Source organism: Artemia sp. Qi Xiang Cuo, chromosome 14 (genome assembly GCF_049724085.1).
Source record: "Artemia sp. Qi Xiang Cuo chromosome 14, ASM4972408v1, whole genome shotgun sequence".
Lineage (NCBI taxonomy): Eukaryota > Metazoa > Arthropoda > Branchiopoda > Anostraca > Artemiidae > Artemia > Artemia sp. Qi Xiang Cuo.
Window position 1 is genome coordinate 9,926,293 of NC_142807.1, and position 17,649 is coordinate 9,943,941.

Below are 17,649 nucleotides of genomic sequence, written 5' to 3' on the forward strand. Positions count from 1 at the left end.
ACCTTAGCTCAGAAAAGCCTGAAATATCGAAACTACTCATCCCTAACTAGAAGTTTCAGACAACAAACGCCTATGACGGACTAAGAATCATAGCTCTGAAAAGATCAAATAGCAAACTACACATCCCAAATCATAAGTTTCAGACAACACATACATATTAAATAATAATAAACCAAGCTAATAAATGACAAACATAGCAAAACACTCAACCCAATCATAGGTTTCAGACAACACACGCCTATGAAAGGTTAATAAATCCAGCTCAGAAAAGTCAAAAATAGCAAACTACGCATCCCAAATCATAAGTTTCAGACAGCATACACCTACTAAATACTAAGGAAACTTAGCTCAGAAGAGTAAAAAATAGCAAACTACTAATCCCAAACTATTCGTTTCAGACAACATTTACCTAAGAAATACTAGAAAATATTAGCTCAGAAAAGCCTGAAATAGCAACCTACACATCCTAAAGCACAATGTTCTAACAACACATACATATGAAAGGCTGAGAAACCTAGCTCAGAAAAGTCAAAAATAGCAAACTACACATCCCAAATCATAGGTTTCAGACACCACATACATATGAAAGACTAAGAAATCCAACTCAGAAAAGCCCGAAATAGTAATTTACATATCTCATATCATAAGTTTCAGACAGTATTCACCTACGAAATACTATATCCCAAATCATAAGTTTCAGACAGCATTCACCTACGAAATACTAAGAAACCTTAGCTCAGAAAAGTCTGAAATAGCCAACTACTCACCCCAAACTCGAAGTTTCATACAACAAACACCTATGAGTGACTAAGAATCCTAGCTCTGACAAGTCCAAAAAGCAAACTATACCTCCCAAATCATAATTTTCTGAAAGGACACACCTATGAAAGGCTAAGAAATCTAGCTCAGAAAAGCCAAAAATAGCAAATTAACCATCCCAAATCATAGGTTTCAGTCAACACACACCTACGAATGGCTATGAAATCCTGCTCAAAAAAGTAAAAAAATAGCAACCCACACACCCCCAAATCATAGGTTTCAGACACCACACACCTACGAAAGACTAAGAAATCTTTTTATGAAAATTCAGAAATATCAAATTACATATCCCAAATCGTAGTTGTCAGACAACACACACATATGAAATGATGAGAAATCAATCTCATAAAGGTCAAAAATATCAAACTACTCATTCCAAACTATTTTTTTCAGACAACAAACACCTAGTAAAGGCTAAGAAATCCAGCTAAGTAAAGTCAAAAGTAGCAATCCAAACATCCAAAATCATAGGTTTCAGACAACACACACCTATGAAAGACTAAGAAATCCAGCTCAGAAATGTCAAAAATAGCAAACTACATATTCCCAAATCATAGATTTCAGTCAACACACACCAACGAAAGACTAAGAAACCTAGCTCAGAAAAGTCAAAAATAGCAAACTACTCATTCCAAACTATTGGTTTCAGACAACATTCACCTAAGAAATACTAGAAAACCTTAGCTCAGAAAAGTCTGAAATAGCAAACTAAACATCCCAAATTATAATTTTCTGACAACACATACCTATGAAAGGCTAAGAAACCTTGATCAGAAAAGTCGAAAATAGCAACCCACATATCCCAAATCACAGGTTTCAGACACCACACACCAATGAAAGACTAAGAAATCCAACTCAGAAAAGTCAGAAATTGCAAACGACATATCCCAAATCATAAGTTTCAGTCAACACACACCAATGAAATGCTAAGAAACCTAGCTCATAAAAGCCTGAAAAAGCAAACTACTCATCCCAAACTATTGGTTTCAGACAACATTCACCTATGAAATACTAGGAAACCTTAGCTCAGAAAAGCCTGAAGTAGCAAACTACACATCCCAAATCATAGGTTTCAGACAACACACATCAACGAACGCCGGGTGCTCGGGGAGAGCCTTTGAGGGTCTGTGGGTCCCTTGAGGGCCGGGGGTCCTGGGGGAGCTCGGGGTGACCTGTGGGGGGCACAGGGTGGGCCTTTGGGGGCCGGGGGGACTTTTGGGGACCGGTGGAGGGCCTGTGGGACCCCGTTGGTCCTTTAGGAGCTCAATGGGCCTTTGGGGGGGCCCGGGGAGAGGGCCTTTGGGGCACGGGGAGGGCCTTTGGGGCACAGGGAGGGCCTTTGGGGGTCCGGAGGGACATTTGGGGACCAGTGGTGGTCCTTGGGGAGCTCGTGGGGCCGTGGGGGACCGGTGGTGGGCCTTTGGGGCCTATGGAGGATTTGTGGGGGCCTTGGGGACATTTGGGGACCGGGGGAGGGCCGTTGGGATCACGGTGGTCGGGTGGGATCTCGCTGGATCTTTGGGGGGCCCGGAGATGGTCTTTGGGGGTCTGGGTGGGCCTTTGGGGCGCCGGTGGTCCTTTGGGAGCTCGATGGGCCTTTGGGGGGCCCGTGGATGGCCTTTGGGGGTCTGTGTGGGCCGTTGGGGGCGCCGGTGGCCCTTTGGGCGCGGGGGGGCCCTTGGCGCCCCGGGCGCTTCCTTCGGGGTTGGGGTAGGAGGATTGGAACCCTTTGGGGTTGGGTTAGAGGACCTCACAACACTGTTCAAATGAAACTTGTGTATTATAACGACCACAGAGTTTCACCATTAAATTCTCTTCTAAAACCTTTCCTAAAATCTTCTTTCAAAATGTCTCTAACTGTTTCGCCGAAATAGTTCCATAGCCTGTCTAAAACGGTTTCGCCCAAATAATCCCTAAACGTAAATTCAGCGTGTTCCTTTGTTATTGGCATCCCTGCGCTAACGCATTTCAAATTAATAAGAAACCTTTTCGCGCGCTAAAACAATTCATCGCTAAGAAGTTTCTTGCCTAATTGTTTCCATGGCCTTTGGCTATTAATATCCTTTGGAGTTCGACCAAAAGAGTTGTTCCCGAGGCAAAGACATTATTGACTTGGATCTATTCCTGGAGAAATGTTTCAAGGGCGAAAATTTTTAAAGTCTGACAGATGATGTCATTGATTGATTGATATGTCACGAAATGGGACTTAATTTGTTGTTTCTAAGGGGAATTATTGATTCACGATAGGTGAATTGAGGTCGACAGCACAGGTGTTCCACGGTTGATGTTGTTGTAAGTGCACACTCTCAGCGAATGTCAAGGTCGTTGTTATTGTTGTTGACACACATTGATTACGCAATCAATTTCTCGGAAATTCACTTCCCCCTCGAGTCCTAGATCAATAACACTTTTCCCGTTAGAATGCAATGTGCAGGTGCAACCTTCGCCCTCGACCTATTACACATAGAAAAATCAAATACATCAACGTTGGAAAAAGAGGTCATTGACCCCATTAACCATGTGGTCTCCCTCGGGAATCTCTGACCATATTGTTTCATAATTCCCCATGCTCGTGAATCAATAAGCTACCAATCAAGTATGTACATCACCCCTCATGTCATTACACGTGGCCAAACAACAACAACAGATCGATTGACCTTGACCCCCATTAGACTCGATCGATAATCCTTGAATAAATTATGTCCCGTCAGCATTAAACTAAATTGTAGATGGCAGCACGGTGTTCGTCCCGGGGCTTTAGGGTCACCTCTACTATTAATGAATAATAGAAAATAATAATATATACAAATTTAAATTAAAAAATTATCTTAGTTAAAAATGATAAAAAAAACTTTCGTTTTTATTTTAATCTGAGGATTTTCCTTGTAAGTTGAAGCAAAAAAAAACCATCTTGTGCCAAAGTCACACCAGTGCCTTGAAAAAAGCGGGGAAAAAGTTTAGCGAAAATTATCACCCTTTCCAGATTATTGATTCTTGAAAAATATTTGTTTGGATGGTTTTGTAATTAACGAAGTTCAAGAAACGAAGTACCTAGTATATATATATATATATATATATATATATATATATATATATATATATATATATATATATATATATATATATATATATATATATATATATATATATATATATATATATATATATATTTATATTTATATTTATATTTATATATATATATATATATATATATATATATATATATATATATATATATATATATATATATATTATATATATATATATATATATATATATATATATATATATTAACTTAAATTGAAAGAAGAATTGTGAAGTTAGATTTGACGCATTTCCAAATCTAATCACAAAATTTTACGGCATCTCGGCTCTGCTTTCTCTCTCTGTCTCTCTCTCTTCTCTCTCTCTCTCTCTCTCTCTCTCTCTCTCTCTCTCTCTCTCTCTCTCTCTCTCTCTCTCTCTCTCTCTCTCTCTCTCTCTCTCTCTCTCTCTCTCTCTCTCTCTCTCTCTCTCTCTCTCTCTCTCTCTCTCTCTCTCTCTCTCTCTCTCTCTCTCTCTCTCTCTCTCTCTCTCTCTCTCTCTCTCTCTCTCTCTCTTTCTCTCTCTACATCTAGCGTTTTAATTATCGACAATATTAAATCCTTATGAAATTTAAAGAAAATATATAGAAATGAACAAAGGCTTTTTAAACTAGTTTAGCTCTACTAGTTAGTTTACTAAATCATCCCGTATTGCAACCGATGCATCCTAGTCTTCGCTTATGATTGATCATCCCATCTGATGATGGATATTACTATTAACTGATTTTACATAGAATTTGACATTCTTCATCACACTCAAGTTTTAATTACTGCATCCAATTTTTGTTTAGTATGGTCGTACACAGAGGGAAGAGTAGGGGAAGGGGCTTAAGTCCCAGAGAAATTGTGGGGAAAATTGTGATATGAATATGATCAAATGCATTCTCATGGAAAATAATACTTATGATGGGGCAATGAGAAATTTTTCTCGGTTTTCATTTGAGGTATCCGGTCCTATTCTTTAGTAGAGGAAAACAAAAAAAAATATTTGAACTATAAAATAGTGTCGTTTATCCGATAGGGAAATTCCAGCTCCTTGATTTCAGAGAATATGAATTTAAGGGGGAAAATATTTGAAAATATTAGAGGGGAACGAAAGTTGCCTGTATATTTTAGATTAACCAGATTTTTTTTAAATAATTTCCTTTCTTATCTCTGTAAGGAAAGCATAAAACATTCATTCAAAATAAAAAAAATCCTAAAGGATTTTTTTCCCTTGCTCTCTGTGGTCCTGAACATTAACCATATTTCTTGTGAATAATTTCCTTTTTTATATCTGCAAGGAAAGCATAAAACATTCATTCAAAAATAAAAAAAAAACCTAAAGGATTTTTTTCCTTCATCTCTGTGGTCCTGAACATTAACCAGATTTTTTTAAATAATTTCCTTTTCTATCTCTGTGAAGAAAGCATAAAACATTCATTCAAAATAAAAAAAATCCTAATAGATTTTTTTCCCTTGCTCTCTGTGGTTCTGAACATTAACCAGATTTTTTGTGAATAATTTCCTTTTTTATATCTGCAAGGAAAGCATAAAACATTCATTCAAAAATAAAAAATAAACCTAAAGGATTTTTTTCCTTGCTCTCTGTGGTCCTGAACATTAACCAGATTTTTTAAATGATCTTCTTTTCTATTTCTGTAAGGAAAGCATAAAACATTCATTCAAAATAAAAATAAAATCCTAAAGGAGTTTTTCCCTTGCTCTCTGTGGTTCTGAACATTAACCAGATTTTTTTTAAATAATTTCCTTTTTTATATCTGCAAGGAAAGCATAAAACATTCATTCAAAAATAAAAAAAAACCTAAAGGATTTTTTTTTCCTTGCTCTCTGTGGTCCTGAACATTAACCAGATTTTTTTTAAATGATCTTCTTTTCTATTTCTGTAAGGAAAGCATAAAACATTCATTCAAAATAAAAAAAATCCTAAAGGATTTTTTTCCCTTGCTCTCTGTGGTCCTGAACACTAACCCGATTTTTTTTAAAATAATTTCCTTTTTTATCTCTGTGAGGAAAGCATAAATTATTCATTCAAAATAAAAAAAAATCCTAAAGGATTTTTTTCCCTTGCTCTCTGTGGTCCTAAACATTAACCAGATTCTTGTAAAATAATTTCCTTTTTTATCTCTGTAAGGAAAGCATAAAACATTCATTCAAAATAAAAAAAATCCTAAAGGATTTTTTCCCTTGCTCTCTGTGGTCCTGAACGTTAACCAGATTCTTTTAAAATAATTTACTATTTTATCTCTGTAAGGCAAGCTTAAAATATTCATTCAAAATAAAAAAAAATCCTAAAGGATTTTTCCCCTTTCTCTCTGTGGTCCTGAACATTGACCAGATTTTTTTTCAGTAATTTCCTTTTTTATCTCTGTAAGGAAAGCATAGAACATTCATTCAAAATAAAAATAAAATCCTAAAGAATTTTTTTACCTTGCTTTCTGTGGTCCTGAACATTAACCAGATTCTTTTTTATAATTATTTTCCTTTTTGCAATCTCTGTAAGGAAAGCATAAAACATTCATTCAGAATAAAAAGAAAATCCTAAAGGAGTTTTTCCCTTGCTCTCTGTGGTCCTGAACATTAACCAGATTTTTTTTAAATAATTTCCTTTTTTATCTCTGTAAGGAAAGCATAAAACATTCATTCAAAATAAAAAAAATCCTAAAGGATTTTTTCCCTTGCTCTCTGTGGTCCTGAACATTAACCAGATTCTTTTAAAATATTTTCTTTTTTTATCTCTGTAAGGATAAAACATGTAAGGATAAAACAAGCATAAAACATTCATTCAAAATAAAAAAAAATCCTAAAGTTTTTTTCCCTTGCTCTCTGTGGTCCTGAACATTAACCAGATTTCTTTAAAATAATTTACTTTTTTATCTCTGTAAGGAAAGAATAAAACATTCATTCAAAATAAAAAAAATCCTAAAGTTTTTTTCTCTTGCTCTCTTTTTTCTCTTCCTCTCTATGGTCCTGAACATTAATGCATAATAACATTAATATAGAGTTTGACATTCTTCATCAAAATCAAGTTCTAATAACTGGTTTTAGTTGCGGTTTAACACAATCGTACATAGAGGGGAGGGAGGGGGGCTTAAGTCCCTAGAAAACTGTGGAAGAAATTGTGATATTAATGTTTTCAGTACATTGTCATTGAAAAATATGCCTTTGATGGGGCACCACAAGGTGAAGTCTTAATAGCATTAGGAGCATGGACTAGCTTTAGAATTTGTATCATAACTTGAAATTTTCCGTTATATAGAGAGAAATAGCCAGATTTTCGGAGTTCAAATTAAGGTTTATTTGTTATTCATTTCAAGTAACACTAAAGCGTCTTTTTAACAATTTAAAATTGAATACTACTCACTATTGGTGTTACAGCTAGTCAGACCAGTCTTTTTTCTTCCTCTCTATGGTCCTGAACATTAATGCATAATAACATTAATATAGAGTTTGACATTCTTCATCAAAATCAAGTTCTAATAACTGGTTTTAGTTGCGGTTTAACACAATCGTACATAGAGGGGAGGGAGGGGGGCTTAAGTCCCTAGAAAACTGTGGAAGAAATTGTGATATTAATGTTTTCAGTACATTGTCATTGAAAAATATGCTTTTGATGGGGCACCACAAGGTGAAGTCTTAATAGCATTAGGAGCATGGACTAGCTTTAGAATTTGTATCATAACTTGAAATTTTCCGTTATATAGAGAGAAATAGCCAGATTTTCGGAGTTCAAATTAAGGTTTATTTGTTATTCATTTCAAGTAACACTAAAGCGTCTTTTTAACAATTTAAAATTGAATACTACTCACTATTGGTGTTACAGCTAGTCAGACCAGTCTTTTTCTCTTCCTCTCTATGGTCCTGAACATTAATGCATAATAACATTAATATAGAGTTTGACATTCTTCATCAAAATCAAGTTCTAATAACTGGTTTTAGTTGCGGTTTAACACAATCGTACATAGAGGGGAGGGAGGGGGCTTAAGTCCCTAGAAAACTGTGGAAGAAATTGTGATATTAATGTTTTCAGTACATTGTCATTGAAAAATATGCTTTTGATGGGGCACCACAAGGTGAAGTCTTAATAGCATTAGGAGCATGGACTAGCTTTAGAATTTGTATCATAACTTGAAATTTTCCGTTATATAGAGAGAAATAGCCAGATTTTCGGAGTTCAAATTAAGGTTTATTTGTTATTCATTTCAAGTAACACTAAAGCGTCTTTCTAACAATTTAAAATTGAATACTACTCACTATTGGTGTTACAGCTAGTCAGACCAAGATGTTCTGTTCAATGACTCCTAAATTAACTTTTTGTTTTTATACTGACCTTTGGGCGTTTTCAGTAAAGCGCTAGTTTTCTATAATCATAAAAACATAAGAAAATATTGTCAGTTGATTTATTTGCACTAGTCTTATCAATATATGTTAAATAGACTGTGAAGCAGTAATTTTAGTTCGCTTTGAGTTTCAACTTCACTCTTTGCTTCTCTCAGAAAACATTGTTTTAATTAATATGTTTTTTTAATTAATCTTTACCCGTTTATAACTTAACTTTAATGTAGAAACAACACCGCCACGACCTATTTTTCCAGCGGAAGGGGGACCCCCCACCCTCATACATAGAATAACTTCTATTCATTTTAATTTTTAATGTTACTCCTCACCTCCAGGTGAATTCTTTTGACGGTTTTCAAATAATGACGGGAAATCCCCCTCTCCCCTTATGAATTTCTTCTGGGAATTTCCCGTAGAAACTTCCTTCCCATGGAAAAATTTTTCTGTTGAAGATCCCCCCCCCCCATGCAAAAATCACACTCTAAGAAAATGTCAGAATATTTCCCAATAACAAATACTAGGGTTGAAACAAACCCCAAGAGCATAGGGGCAAGTGTTGCAAGTTATAACCCAGGGGCATTTAGGGTCTTATAGAAGGGATGTTTGTATAAACTTCGGAGGAGGCTCATTTGGTTAAAAATTGGAAGTTCTAGTTGCTTTTTAAAAGTGAAAAGTGATGGAGTGCAACTATCCCCTCTCCCCTGACTACCCCTCTTTTCACCAAACGCATCTTATTGGAAATGTGAGACAGACATTATGTTCAAAATAGTCCAAAGAACATATAACAATACTCCAGAGTTGACACAACTCCCCTGAGCCCTGGGTCATAGGTTGTAAGTTATGTCTTGGGGGCATAGAAGGTTTTTATGGAATGGGTCTGGTCGTATCAACTTCAGATGGGGCTCATTTGATTTGAAATTAGAAGTTATACTGCCCTTTTTAAGAGTCAAAGGTGATTTGAGAGCAACCACCACCCCCCCCCGAAGACACTATATTTATACTTTTAATACTACATCTACGGTTACTGTAACTAATGATACTAAGGACATTGAAACTTTTAGGGAACGCTTAGGGGAAGTTTCCATTAAACAAAAAAAACATGCAGGTATTAAAAGGGCATATAAGCAATATCGTAGGCAACGCTGCTCTATCGTAGCTATTAATATCATTGATATGCCAAATGAGCTAATTGGATTGGAAATTAAAGTTCTAGTGTTTTTTATAATAGTCGAAAGTTATTGGACGGCAATCAGCCCTCCTCTTTAGCACATAATTTTCCAAACGCTTCCAATCAAAATCTTAAGACAGCCATTTTGTTCAGCATAGCTGAACGGTCTAGTAATTATATCTCTAGGGTTAATGGGTAGGTCAACCCCCACAATTATGCAATTTGTTCATTGTGCTTAAAAACTAAACGTTGCATTAAAATTAAATCAAAACGCACTCTGTGTATACTGGTTGCCAATAAGACATCTCAGCAATATCCCAGGAACGACTGAGGGTATTAGGTTCAAACTTTCGGGGCTGCTTCTATTACTACTTCTGCTCTTAAAATTTGACTAAATGAAAAAAGTTTAAGCGCGTCCAGGCTGTCAAAGAGCGTAGATACAAACATTTTGGGAATGGTATAAAGTTTTGTTGATCAGGTGAACTAGATGAGGTATAAAACTAAATTAAACACTGCTATTTCTGTCAAAATTTTGTATGTTGTTAAAAATTGTTTAAGAAGTTTCTCCAGCATGCAAATAGCAGGCCAAACTATAAATTCTTAAGAAAATGAAAAGATTTAAACTACCATTTTCTTTTTTCCCTGAAAAAGCAAATTAAACCAAAAATGAGCAAAAATAGAATCAAATAATCTACTAAGCGTAAAACTATTACAAAACAGCATCAATAAACAAATGAAACCCAAAAAGAACAGAAAATACAATAAATAACCGAGTCAATCTCAAAACCAGAAGAAATTAACATGAGTGGGGTTCATAACGCGTATCCCTTCTCAAGGCCAGAACATAATTTGTACTTTACAGAAAAAATACAAATGAATGTGCATTGTCAGTTTAATATGCATATGCTAATATTTATTCCTTAAAATCTTAATAATTTTTTATTTATTAAAGTTATAAAAATGAAAATGTTTAAAAAAAATTTAAAACGAGCCTCAAGCTCGTAGCTTGAAGCTAGTTGTTTATGGGTAGTACTAAACTTAATGACTTTTTTAAATTTGGAATCAAGATAAAAATCTAATTTTTAGATGTATCTATTGTTATCAAAGTTTTCCTTATTAGATTCGGTTAGTATAGGGTCGAGTCGCTCCTAACTTACAGTTTGTTACTATGAACTGTTTGGTTTGCCCAGATTTTCTAAGCCCTGGCTAACTAGTATTTAGGGCTAACTAATACTGAACGACCAATCTAGACAGACAAGGAAACACAATTTATGAAGAGACAAATAACTCTGCCTTTTAAAATCTGATTGGTTGTATTTGAGTAGTATTAAGCCAGTAAAACAGTTAGAAGTTCTATAGGCGCAGTATTTTCACACGTAAACTCTCTGGTTCTCCAGAGTCTCTTCTGGAGTCCAAGAGGTTAAAAATTTCCAAGAATTAGAAATTAGCTTAAAACAAAACACCAATGCTTTTCTTGCTGTTTCCAAGCGACATTCCATTATTAATGCTTGGGCTTCAATTTAATGTTTGGGTAAATCTACATACTTTATTATATTAGCATGTCAATTTTATTCAAATTAGAGAAAAATGTGCTGAGGTGCTAAGACTTTAAGAAAAACAAGAAGCTTGTTTCTAAATAAAATATAAAATAAAAATAAAAAGTTAAATATCACAGCAAAATCCCAAAATTACCGTAGAGTCTACGGCGTAGACATGGATTAAACTTGTTAGTTTTCGAGATATTCGTCGTCTTGTAGCATAATCATTCTAATAAGACCATATCCATTTTCTAAAACTATCACAGACTATAATGGAGCTGAATGCACTTTTATAATGTCAAGCAAAAAAAAAGAAAGAAAAGAAACCGCAAAACAAAAAAACAGCCTAAAACTAATTAAAAACAAAATGTGTCATACGTAAAATGAACAATGTAAAAATAAAATTAAGTTGAAAATATATAGCATACAAAATACATATTTCTCTGAAAATTTTTATTTTAGTAGAGATAGGAAGTTTTTATTGAGGTAGAAAAGGGGAGGTGAGACAAAAGGGGAGACGATTATTAGAGAAAAACTAATTTGTTCGGGATTGTGGAGAGTACTGTTGGCAAAATACCAGGAAATCCTTTGCTCTCCTTTCATAAAGGGTAATCCCCATCTTTTTTCTTCCCGAATCTCCTTGTTCTACTTTCATAAACATAACCAAACTCTTGTTCTCATTTATACAGGGCACTTCCAGTCTCCTTTTTCTGCAATCTCCTTTCTCCTTTCATAAATACAAGCAAATTCTCATTTTTCTTTCCTAAAGGGTAATTCATATCTCTTTTCTTCCCAATCCCCTTGTTCTCCTTTCATAAACATAAGCAAATACTTGTTTCTCCTTTCATGAAGGATAATCTCCATTTCCTTTCTCCCCAATACCCTTGTTGGCCGTGTTCTCGAGAAAGTAAGAAACGCAGGTAGGAATGTTTGTGAAATTGCTATATGTTTAAAAGATATTTCTACATGTTTAAAAGAGAGGAGGGGGAACCTGTACAAGAATTATTTGAGTGATAGATTATCAAACAGTTCGTGGTAACGAACTGTAAGTAAGGAGCGACCCATCTCAATAGTAACCGAAACTCTAAAAAACGGAATTTTGATACCTATAGATACATCAAAAGAATCAGATTTCAATGCAGATTTCAAATATATAGGTTTCATTAGGTCTCGTCCAACCTATCAAAAGTTACGCGCCTGAGAAAATTTGCCTGATTTTCGAAAAAAGGGGGAAACATCCCCTAAGAATATCTAATTCTATATCTTTGATCAAGATATAGAATCTTGATCAAAATCACACCATCAGATTCAGTGTATCAGAGAACCCTATTGTAGAGGTTTCAAGCTCCTATCTGCAAAAATGTGGAATTTTGTATTTTTTATCGGAAGAAAGATGCGTCTTTATTTAATTTTTTTTTCAGGGGTGATCTTATCGACCCATTGGTCCTAAAATTTTGTAGAAGGGCTCACTCGAACGAAAATTAAAATTTCTAGTGCCCTTTTTAAGTGACCAAAAAAATGGAGGGCAACTAGACCCCCTCCCACGCTCGTTTTTTTCTCAAAGTTACCCGATCAAAATTTTGAGATAACCATTTTGTTCAGCATGGTCAAAAGTCGAAAATATAATAACTTTGTATTTTAGGATGACTTAATCCCCCAAAGTCCCCAGGGGAAGGGCTAAAAGCCATGAACTTTACCCAATGTTTAAATATAGTATTGGTTATTGGGAAGTATGCAGACGTTTTCAGGGGGGATTTTTTCTGGTTGGGGCGGGGGAGGGGGTCGGGGATTATTTTGGAGGATCTTTCCACAGAGGAAGTTTTCATGGGGGAAGGGACATTGCTATGAAGGGGGGGGGATTTCCCAGCATTATTTAAAAAACAAACATCAGAAATTACATTTAAAAAAAAGTTTTTCAACTGAAAGTAAGGAGCAACATCAAAACTTAAAACGAACAGAAATTATTACGTATATGATTGGGTCCGCCCCCTAGTCAATACCTCGCTCTCTAAGCCTCAGATTTTTTAGTACTTTCATAAAAGCTATTTATTCTAATTAACGCCCTTCGTGATTAAGGGGTCTTTGTGATTAAAGAATTGGAACAAAATTCGAACTTTAGCGTAAAGAGTGAAGGGCTGACTATGGGGAGAACCCCCTTATATCCGTACTAAAAATATATTAATATAGAAGTTCGTTACGCAAGTTCTTTTCATTCGTAAGTTACGTATATTTATTACTAATAAAAACGTTCGTAAATAAAATTAAACAACTTTCGAGAAAGCCATTTAACCAAATAAATTATTCATGTAAGGTGAGCCAAAATAAAAACCTGCATTAATTCAAAAACAATCAAAAATTAAATAAAAAACAAGTTTTTTTTAACTGAAAGTAAGGAGCGACATTAAAACTTAAAAGCAACAGAAATTATTCCGTATATGAAAGGGGCTGTCCCCTCCTCAATGCCTCACTCTTTATGCCAAAGTTGTTTTGTTTTTTTTTTAAGAAAAATCTGTGAGAAAGAGTCTAACTTTAGCGTAAAGCGCGAGGCGTTGAGGAGGGGACAGCCCCATTCATATAGGGAATAATTTCTGTTGGTTATAAGTTTTAGTGTCGCTCCTTACTTTCAGTTAAAAAAAACTTGTTTTTTCAATTTAATATGAAAACAAAAAGAATATAAAGAAAGTAGAGAAAGCATTAAAATGTGAATGAAGAAGGTTTGAAGTGTAGGCCATGGATAATTTCGCCGAAGATCTGGGTGATGCTATTAGACGTCATAATAGTAAAATATTGTGCTGGCAAGTTAATAAATTGAGACAGAATAATCAATCTGGACTTGCTTCTTTTTTTTTCGGCGGGAACCAGACGATGATCCACCCTGCCCGGCACCAATGGACGATGGGATGACTGACGTAGTCTAACACGATCTGTCAGCAGCAGCCTCTTCAGCAATCTTCAGCCAGTTTTTATCCGTGTCGTCGGAAGCCATCCCAAGGATCCAGGTCATTCTTGAATGTCTGCCAGAGATTCTTCCTTTGGCCGCCTGGTCTCCGTTTCCAAGTTGAAAGGGGGTCGCAGGTAAGGACATCGCGGGATATAGTTCCAGCTGGTCGTCGTAGTGTGGGTCCCAAGAATTTCATTCGTCGTTGTTTTATGATTACCGAGAGGGGGGCCTTCTGGGCACAACGCCTTCGAACCTCAGAATTTGAGATATGAAACCATCGGCTGACGCGTAGCATGCGTCTCATGCAGAGATGGTCGAATACTTCTAGTGAACGTGTTTCTTCGGCCTTTAAAGGCCAAGTTTCACAGGCGTACAGCAGGATCGATTGAACAGTTGCCTTGTAGACGTTCATCTTCGTTTTGAAGATGAACATCTACAATCTGGACTTGTCCCAGTTAAAAATACGAACGGGGCAGCAATTTGAAACGGCATTACGTCCGTTTCTAAAAAGTTCAGAACTGGTGCACCTACATATTCGTAGTTATTCGTTGTGACGTCACACTCCTCCCGGGATGTTTCCCAATATTTTTTTTTTTTTTGGAAAATTTTAATTTCGATTAACATTAATTACATAGCGTTGAATAGTGAAAAAAGACATCTCTAAACAGATGGCTATATATTAATGCCTTAGGTTCAATCATGCGCCATTAAGTAATCCATCGATTTGCATGTCAATCCTGCTTTATCTACCCTAGTAGAAATCCTTCTGATCCTTCTTTGATAGCAACTAGCATACATCTTTCCATCTTTTCAAACGACTCATAATCTGGGAGGTTAAGTTGATTAAAACAAGTATGGGCCTTAGGTAACTTATTATAGGAGAAATCTTCCGTTATTTTAAATTTTGGTATCAGCTGACTAAATCCGCCTGGTGGTAATTGGGAAGATCCTGTAGTAAACTGTACAAGCCTTGCCATTTCCTCCTGTGCGTAATTGCCAACGATGGTCCAGAACCAACGAAGAACTTTCTGGAACTCTGGCGAGCACCCTGAGACGATGCAATTTTTCTGGAATTCCTTCACATCATATTCATTAATTCCACAAAGCAAAAGCTCTAATTCTTTCTCATCAAAAATCATAATAAGTTCTTCAGGTACAAGTGCATTGAATCCCTTTAGGAAAGCTTTAGTTTCACTTTTAACTTTGGTTACTAGTCTATACCGAGCTAACGCATTAATATATTCAATTTTATTTTCATCACTAACTGACTTTTTTCGGCCACCAGGTATTAATTCCACAACCTTGACTAAATTGCCGTTCTTGTCAAATTCTTCTTCAGTGAAAGTCAAGCCCAAGTCATTCACAGACGAATTGAGGATATAGCTGATTTTTGATTCATACAGGTCGGGGTCATCATATTCAAAGAATTTATAGTTCACTCTTAGCCCAATTAACTGGGCAAGAAAACATCTGCTTAGTCTTGCTTTGATGAATTGTTTCGACAAATGTGATGAATCAAAAAGGCACTTTCCAGCAAGCTTTCCTGCAAATTTATAGAATTTTAGGGTCAGCAGTGGAGACCTGTTTGGATTTGGGTGAACCAAGGCTTGAGGATTATTTGAAAACGGCACAAAAAGTCCAGTTTCAGAGCTGAAAATCTCTAAAGAGAGAAGATCAAACCACTCTCTAGATACACCACCATAATCCTGGCCACACTCCCCAGAAAATTTCACTCTAATTCTTCTGAACCACGCATTAGATTCCCGTAAGACTTGCATAGAAGATAAAAGCAATTTTGACCTATCCACTGTTATATGAACTTCATTGGAATACGAAATATTGTGATGCTGCCTCATAGCACTATAGAAAAATTTTTCCTTGTCAACAAATGTTTCTGAACCACCAATATTCTTTGAAAGATGCATAGCAAATATAGACAAAATTTTCATTGCATTCTTCGATGCGAAAGTCACACTGACCTGATTGTCATCGGTGAATGTAACCTCTGGATAACCTAGTTTGTCATTTATGCCAACATAATCAAAGGTTGTGGCTAGAGAAACTCGGAAACTTCTAAATCTCACTGGAAGTAGTCCTAGCATTAGCTTACGAAGAACAAGCTGCCTCGATGAAACATAAGCAAAGACTTTCTTTGGCCTATTATATTCCTTATTGCCAACACATGTAATGTATGATTCAAGATCTTCAATTTTTTTCTGTCTAACACATTGAGAGACGTCCTCAAACTCAGAGGCTGACAAAGAAATAACTTTGAATTGTCCTCCCCGAATTGTCCTTCCTTTCAACGTTACACACGCTACAAACATTCCAGTAGCAAATGTCTTGCTGAAGAACAGAGTGTTGAGTAGTCCTGAAGCACGAACTTGCACAATTTCGGTTTTGCAATCCTTCACCAGCTCGGTTACTGTCATTTCAAAATCTTTGAGACATAAGTTGTCAACGCAGCAGCGATTTTCAAATTCGTCAAATGGTTCCAATACAACCTGCGTGTGCCCTTGATTACTAGTTACTATAGTAGACTGCTGTTGAACAACTGATGTTTTCTCGGGATCTGGTAAACCCGGTAGGAAAGTTCTCCTAAACGGACTACCTGATATCTCATAATACATACCTGGTACAAACTTGTCTGATATCCCGATAACAAAAACGTAATCACCCGCTCTTTTAGCAGTGAAAGATACAGAAATGACATTTGATTTTTCTGAGTTTTCTTTTGCAATATCAACCGCAACATCAACTGGCGTTCTGCCACAAGTCACTTTTATAGAGTAATTAACATCCTCCACTTGATGCACTAAATATGGCTTTCCTCTCTCGTACAACTTAACATGTAACTTCATTGTATTTCCAACAGGATGTGGGTCAGTCCAAGTGAACTGAACTTTTGCTGATTTTGATAAACTTCCCCGGGGTTTGAAATAATGGGCGGCTGGTTTAGGCTGGTCTAAACGGATTAGATGTGTAAAATTTGCATAAAATGATCTAACTCCAGAACTTAGTGCCGTGCATCCACCGTACAGCTTAGTCCAGGCATATCCAAAGATACGCAGGATATGCTTTGGTACAGCATATCCTGCACCACATATCCAAGCATAGAGCCAACTTCTACTCTTTGCGGCTTGAACAATTTCCTGCAATAAAGCCATATTCATGTTTCCCAATTCTTGTGGCATCATATGTAGGTCTTTTAAATCAAACAGAATCTTTGAGCATTAGAAAAGCCGTTTTTTTGCGTAACAGATTTTTAAAATTTGAATATGAGGCTTTGAAAATATATTTTCTATTTATATGTTTTTGAACGTCAAATTTTGTGCATTTTTGAAAAAGAAAATCGTAGCAAATTTCAAAAAAAAAACTTCGGTAATTTGGTGAAACTGAATCTCAGTTATTGAACGATTCCAGAAATACAACACACCTAAACATTTTGCAGGGGTCTTAAGCCTTAATATTTGGTCCTAGGAAATAGCATTTCTCCTAAAAATTATTTCAGGTAGAACTCGATGCGGCATCATATAATGATTAAAACTGCAAAATGTGGTTATAGCTGTAGCTGCAACCTAGCAAAGAACGAACCACAGCCCATAGGAAAAAAACGTGTCTAAATAAAATCTGTCTAATGGGAAAAAGTCTTGATTTGTAGCTGATTCAGAAATAGTAACTATTATCTTGATTAGTCTTAACCGTAAATTGATATTTCAAAAACAAATTTATGGGAATCATGAAAAGTAGCCTGAAGCCCGT

General features: G+C 35.9%; 2 protein-coding genes across 2 annotated transcripts; both read right to left on the minus strand.

The window, feature by feature from the left end:
* Window positions 1-13,909: 13,909 nt before the first annotated feature.
* Window positions 13,910-14,299, minus strand: LOC148944108 (uncharacterized). The gene has a single exon (XM_089099830.1). The coding sequence runs from the start codon at window positions 14,297-14,299 to the stop codon at window positions 13,910-13,912; it is 390 nt and encodes a 129-aa protein (XP_088955956.1).
* Window positions 14,300-14,633: 334 nt separating this feature from the next.
* Window positions 14,634-17,084, minus strand: LOC148944109 (apoptosis-resistant E3 ubiquitin protein ligase 1-like). The gene has a single exon (XM_089100178.1). It carries the CDS (start codon window positions 17,082-17,084, stop codon window positions 14,634-14,636), a length of 2,451 nt encoding a protein of 816 aa, XP_088956304.1.
* Window positions 17,085-17,649: the final 565 nt, after the last annotated feature.

Coding starts and splice junctions, on each gene's coding strand:
- LOC148944109 (XM_089100178.1), bottom strand. CDS start 17,084: ATGATGCCACAAGAATTGGGAAACATGAATATGGCTTTATTGCAGGAA.
- LOC148944108 (XM_089099830.1), bottom strand. CDS start 14,299: ATGAACGTCTACAAGGCAACTGTTCAATCGATCCTGCTGTACGCCTGT.